The sequence below is a fragment of the Pempheris klunzingeri genome, chromosome 9 (genome assembly GCF_042242105.1).
Source record: "Pempheris klunzingeri isolate RE-2024b chromosome 9, fPemKlu1.hap1, whole genome shotgun sequence".
In the NCBI taxonomy this organism is placed as follows: Eukaryota; Metazoa; Chordata; class Actinopteri; order Acropomatiformes; family Pempheridae; genus Pempheris; species Pempheris klunzingeri.
In genome coordinates this window covers 5383610-5389609 of record NC_092020.1, presented here as the reverse complement: position 1 = coordinate 5389609, position 6000 = coordinate 5383610, and the positions used below count along the sequence as shown (strand labels likewise).

General features: G+C 44.3%; 1 protein-coding gene across 1 annotated transcript; it reads left to right on the top strand.

The window, feature by feature from the left end:
• Positions 1-1907: 1907 nt before the first annotated feature.
• pdgfrl (platelet-derived growth factor receptor-like) lies at positions 1908-5739 on the top strand. The gene is made up of 6 exons (XM_070836986.1): positions 1908-2145; positions 2954-3227; positions 3305-3456; positions 4224-4517; positions 4890-5026; positions 5410-5739. Exons 1-6 carry the CDS (start codon positions 2091-2093, stop codon positions 5590-5592), a joined length of 1095 nt encoding a protein of 364 aa, XP_070693087.1. The 5' UTR covers positions 1908-2090; the 3' UTR covers positions 5593-5739.
• The last annotated feature ends 261 nt before the right edge of the window (positions 5740-6000 follow it).

Genomic DNA, 6000 nt, shown 5'->3' with positions numbered 1-6000 from the left:
TAAGACAGTGTTTGGTGTTTAATTTTTTATTGTGTGTATGTTTGTTCTCGTCTGGTAGTTAGAATGATGTCTGAAAAAATATGGAGCTCATTTCTATGAAATCTGGTGGAAAATTGGCCTTAAAAGAACTGATTCATTTTTACAGCAGATGGCGCCACCATGTGGTCATTTAGAAAGCTTTCACTCCTAAACCCCTGAACTGTGAAAGGGAGTACTGAGATCTTTTACTCAAGTCAAAATACCAATACTGCAATGTAAAAATACTGCACTACAGGTGCTGCTACTACTACTAACATTACTATTAATACCATCACTGCTACCACCATTACCACTGCATTCAAAAACTGACTTAAGTAAAGGTTCATACACTACTCACAAAAAGTTAGGGACTTTCAGGTGAAATATATGGAAAATGGAAAAAGTTGATGCGACAGTGATATTATATCATGAAAGAAGGGCATTTAAGTAGAAGCATGCAATGGTCATTTCTTCATTTTAAACAATTTATTGAAAGAAAAGCTACCAACAGTGGTAGGTATACCACAACAAAAAATGTTCAGTGTCTCAATAAATTGGGATGTGGCCAAAGGACGTCCACTCCTCTCCTTTCTGTGACTCTTCCAGTCTCTGTATCACTGTTACAACCTCCTGATGACACCTCCGTCTGAGGACTTCCTGTTTGAAGCCTCCAGTGTTGAGGTGCTGCTGATCAACTGTTAGGTGTCGTCTTGGTCTCATGATGTCAGAATGTGAACAGCATGATGAGGAGGACTGTTTAAATACCAATTCTAACTGAAGCAGGAAATGTATTGGTCGATTCATGGATCAAACCTGTTTTGAATGTTGCTGTTAAGCTTCTTGTTAGAGAACAGCAACTTGTGCAAAAAGTACTGAAACACTGAACAGTTGGACATGTGCATTCAAAAGTTTAGAGAAGGTCACATTAAGTTCACCTGGAAAGGTTAGAATGCATTTTAGGTTCATCCTGAAATTTCACCCGAAAGCCGAATATCCCTAACTTTTTGTGAGTAGTGTAAGTATTATTGCTAAAAATATATGATGTACAATATCAAAGGTAAACTAACTTATTGGGCTGATAAATGTCTCTTATAACTGATTCTAATGACACTATTAGCTGTCAGATAAATGTAGTCCAGTATAAAGTACAATATTTCCAATGAAATGTAAAGTAAAAGAATAAATTAGCAGTAAATGGAAATACCCAACCAAGTTTTGTACTAAAGTCCAGTACCTGAGTAAATATATTTAGTTACTCTCCACCACTGTAGGGAACCACTCATTCAAAGTCTAAAAAAGATGAATCTGTTCTTTGATATTTCACACATCTTTCCCACAACAGCAGTGCTGCCATCAGCCAAACTGCACTTTTCTATCACTGCGTGTGTTTTCATGTGGAGCTGGAACCAGATGCAGCAGCAGCAGCAGCATTCAGGACCATGTGCACTGCAACACACCCCCTTTAGTGATGTCATAGCACTGGTTAGCCGTGAGTGGTCATGGACAGAACACCTGCTGAGACGTCACTAATTATGCCTTTGGACAGTGTGCAGCACCTGAAATGAAGAAACCACCCAGAGCAGCACAGCAGTGGCTTTCTGTTCCCTTTTAAAGGGTCGGTTCACATTTTTTCAAGCCCTTCTTAAAACTACTTACACGCCCATACCTCTACTGAAACAGTGATTGGTCTCTGCACTTGTTGCACCTGATAATAACTCTTTCAATGTGTATACGAGCATGTCAGTACTGTTTTCAGTTTAACCTGAAAAGAGGTGAACCAGTCCTTTAAAATGATTCCCATTCAGATTCAGCAGAGGGCTCCAGAGTATGCATCTGCGCTCCTCAGATCTGAGGAGAGAGAGAGTGATCAGAAGGGCTCTGGAGTTATTTTCCCTTTTCCTCTCAGTCTGGGAGGAAGATGGAGCTGGAAATCTGAACAGGGCGCCGGAGCCTGCAGAGTTCCAGCGAAGCTCCGAGCCTGACCTCCCTTCCTGCTGAGCCCCTCATCAGACCTCCCTGATCCGTGTGGTCCTGCAGAGCCGTCGCCTCTCTCACCATCCCGTCAGCACACTATGAAGCTCTGGGTCGTGCTTTGCCTGGCGCTGCTCTGGGGGGAGCTCCAAAATGGTGAGTAAAGTCTGTGTCTCCACATCTGTCACGTAGATTTTTGAGTGAAGCAAAATTACTGTTAATGTCATTATGAGAATTTGGAGTGTAACCTGGGAGTAGTAGGAGGGTTAGATAACCTGAGGCTGTATAAATATTGGCTGGGGGGCAGCAGTCTCTGGAATGGGCGTAGAATGAGAGGTGGAAAAAGAAAATCTTATTCACATGAGCCAAATACTTTTTCTTTTAGTCATTTTGTGGCACACTGTAACCAGTCTGCTATGGCGAAATGCAACGCATGTAAAGTGTAAATGTTTGCATAAGAGTTGCATGAACTTGTGTGAGTTCTTGCAAAGTATTTCTGCAGACCAACTCAAACCAGCTGCGCCTGACGCACCCACACAGGCGTTTCTAATTAACTGGACTTTTACTGCTGACCTCTCCCATTAATGCTGCACTGAAGAATACAACAACAAACCCTGGAAGTCTGCACTACAGACCGATTATTTTGTTCTGGTCTACGATGGCTTATGTGCCCACTGAGAAATGCAGAGCATGCAGCCGAAAGAGAGGCTGGGTTCTGGACATCTTGTGCCAATAATAAGGATTTCACCCTTCCTGTTCAACTGTTGTCACAGCTGGGAGAAACACAGAGAGAAGCTTTCCAGATGAGCACACTGGACACTGTTTCTGTGCAGAATCAGGCCACAGGACAGTAACAGCTGATGTGACTTGTGACTTATCTCTGTTACCTTTATTGTTTTCACCCCCCCCCTCCCTTTCTCTCTTGCCTTTAACCCACCCTTCCCCTGTGCCTCTGGGTATCCAGGTGCCTGCCAGCAAGTCAAGCGGAGAAAAGACGTAGGAGAGAACCGCATCCGGCCAGGGGGGAAACGGGTGAAGATCCGACACCCCAAACTAAAAGATGGAGGAGGGAAGGGCCAGTCCCTGTTGACCCAGGTTTTAGATAAAGGACGCTTCGTGCGCCTGGGCCAGAGCACAACTCTGACTCCTGGGAAGAACATGGAGCTGCGCTGCAAAGGCAACTCCATCGGATGGTCATACCCGGCCTACCTGGACACCTTCAACGACTCACGCCTCAGGTGCTGGAAGCAGACAGCGGCTCATTGTCATGCTGATGTGGATGTGAAGGTCTTATGTGTTTGTCTCCCGCCTCCAGCATCAAGCAGAGTGACAAGTACAGCCAGCTGGTCCTGATGTCGCCCTCTGCCGCCGACACGGGGGCCTTCAGCTGCTGGGTGATCGTGTGTGACGGCACAGAGTGTGAGAAGGACCACGACCGCACTTATATCTCATACATCTACTTCTCAGGTGAATAAAATAGGGGGCAGCAGAGCACATTGTACCTTTTTTATTTTCTAAAATTAGCAATAAGGGACATTTACAAAGAGTGCATGTTGTCACTTATGACATGAACAACAGATCCAGTGCTGAACCCATATAGCAGCCCACAGCCTTACTGTTGTGATTCACTCTTGCAGTTCCCATCAGCCTTGTTTTCAGTCACAACAGCAGCTGATTTCAGCAAAATATGAGCATAGAGGAGCACGTAGTTCCTGATATTTCCTGCAGGAGTTGGAGGAGACCAAAATAAAGCTAAAAGAGAGTGGACTTTTTTTCCCAGGTGGCCTGAGGCATGATTCCAAAAGAATGCTAATGTGTGTGTGTGTCTGCTAAATGTGTAAATAGGCAGCATGTTCACATATCAACTATGATCATAGGTCAGTGTGTTTAGATCTCATTCTTTTGGCACCAAGTGGTCAGAAAATCGGTTAATGTGATGGTTGGATCTCTGTTGCACAGAGCATCGGCATCTTGTATCATCATCAAGCAATAAACATGTCTCGTACCAAGCATTAGTGATGCCACATGTGAGTGTTTAAAGACGCTAATGTGTGAGTGATGAGGGTTTAATATCTTCCTCACAAACACACAGCCGTCCATCCAACACACTGACCGCCTTTATGGCACGATGACCTGTTTTCATTGCGGTGTATTTTTTATTTTCTAAGTGTCACAGAGGACATTTGCAGTGAAGCATTGACTATCTAATGTCACGCATGTGTCCCTTCAAACAGACAAAGACAACCTCTTCGTCCCCTCTGCCATCCACTTTGAGATCGTGTACCTGCGCCCAGACAGGCCCGCCGTGGTGCCCTGCCGCGTGACCGACCCGCAGGCCAAGATGTCCCTGCACAGAGAAGTCCCTCCAGAGGAGATCACAGCCAACGGGACGCTGGTGACCAGTGACCCCACCAAGGGCTTCGTCCTGCAGAACCCCAGCCCAGAGCATCAGGGGGTGTTCTACTGCAAGGCTGTGACCAGGGGCACCCCTCAGATCTCCACTAAGTACCAGCTGCTCTACGTGGAGGGTAGGGAAGAGAAAATAACTGCATTACGTGTCGCCTTATTGATTTAAAAGATGCATTCTCACAAAGTCATGAATCAAGTGCAGGTTACTTCCAGGAAAAGGTCCTATATTTCAAAAGCCTCCTCTCTCCTCACCGCTGATCTTGGTTTATGTGGCCAACTGAAAAAGCAACGCAGTCTGGATTTATGAAATGGAAACTGTGTGGTAAAATTAAGCTCCATTGGCATGTTTAGCTGACAGGTGGAGGGAAGCAGAGTGATGGTTTAACTGTTTAAACACCACCCAGCTTTCACCTAGAAATGTTACTACCTTGTACATAAAGCGCTTGTATGATATTTGGTAATACATATTGTTTACTGGCTCTTGTTGATAGTTCCTAGCGGGCCACCGTTTGTAAGTCTTGAAGTCTCTCCGGAGTTTGTGAGGGGAGGGGACAATGTCAACGTGACCTGCACAGTGCTGGGGGAGCCAGAGGTGGACGTGAGCTTCGCCTGGTCTTATCCCGGTCAGGTAAGAGGAATACTGGGCTCAGAATGACAGGAGGAGCCTCACTCTGGGTTGATTAAAGTAGATAAACAACAACAATAATTAGAAGTGCAGACGGTGTTCTGATGGAAGTCTATGGAGTCTCGAATGTGACAATTAAATCACACTGTTAAAAATCATTTTAAAAGAAAGTAGGGTATCAAATAAAGGATATAAAGTGATAATTGAATTTACTAATTGATAATAATTGTCTTAATTTCATTATTCTATCTTTTAAATGGGAAAAGATTCAATTCAAATGAATTTGCATAATAATGCCTTTAAAATGTACCTAACCATCATGAGTGGATTTTTTTCCTGCCATCATTGCCACCAAAAAAATAACATAATGGTACTAAATCATGCAGGCCGACCGTCCAGTTAACATCCAAAGCTCCTGGAGGCTGGTTAACAGAGGAATGGGCTACACCACACGGGTCTCCCAGAGCGTCATGACTGTGGAGGACATAGAGACCATCGACTTTGGACACTACGTATGTAAAGCCAAGAACCAGCACGGTGAGACAATCGTAACGATCAACATCTCCTAATAGCCCCAGCAGAGAAGCCAGCGCCGAGTTTGAGATGTAACTGTAACACACCAGATGAGACCAGCTCGACATGTATATACTTAGAAATGGGTGTTTTCCTTTTAGATTGTAGATTGTAATAACATAATAAAGACTTGCTACACCTTTTGTTGAAGAGTTCATTTCAAAAAGTGGAGCTTTGTCTACATGACGTCATTTTGGGGGTCTGGTTGTGCAGATGACTCGTGTTGCAGCAGGACAATGAGCCTAAACATGAATCCAGACTACCTCAAGTCCAGTCACCAGACCTCAAATCTGCTGAACATCTCTGGGAATATTTCTCATGAGAGAAGCCAAAATGGTTTCATAACACGCTGCATCAGAAGCTCTACAGGAGCATGACTTTAACATAGACTCTTAAAGTCTGCA

Bases quoted from the DNA above. Each gene is read 5' to 3' on its own strand.
- pdgfrl (XM_070836986.1), top strand. From the start codon at position 2,091: ATGAAGCTCTGGGTCGTGCTTTGCCTGGCGCTGCTCTGGGGGGAGCTC. The intron at 2,146-2,953 runs GTGAGTAAAGTC...CTGGGTATCCAG, and splicing joins CTGGGGGGAGCTCCAAAATG to GTGCCTGCCAGCAAGTCAAG. The intron at 3,457-4,223 runs GTGAATAAAATA...CCCTTCAAACAG, and splicing joins CTCATACATCTACTTCTCAG to ACAAAGACAACCTCTTCGTC.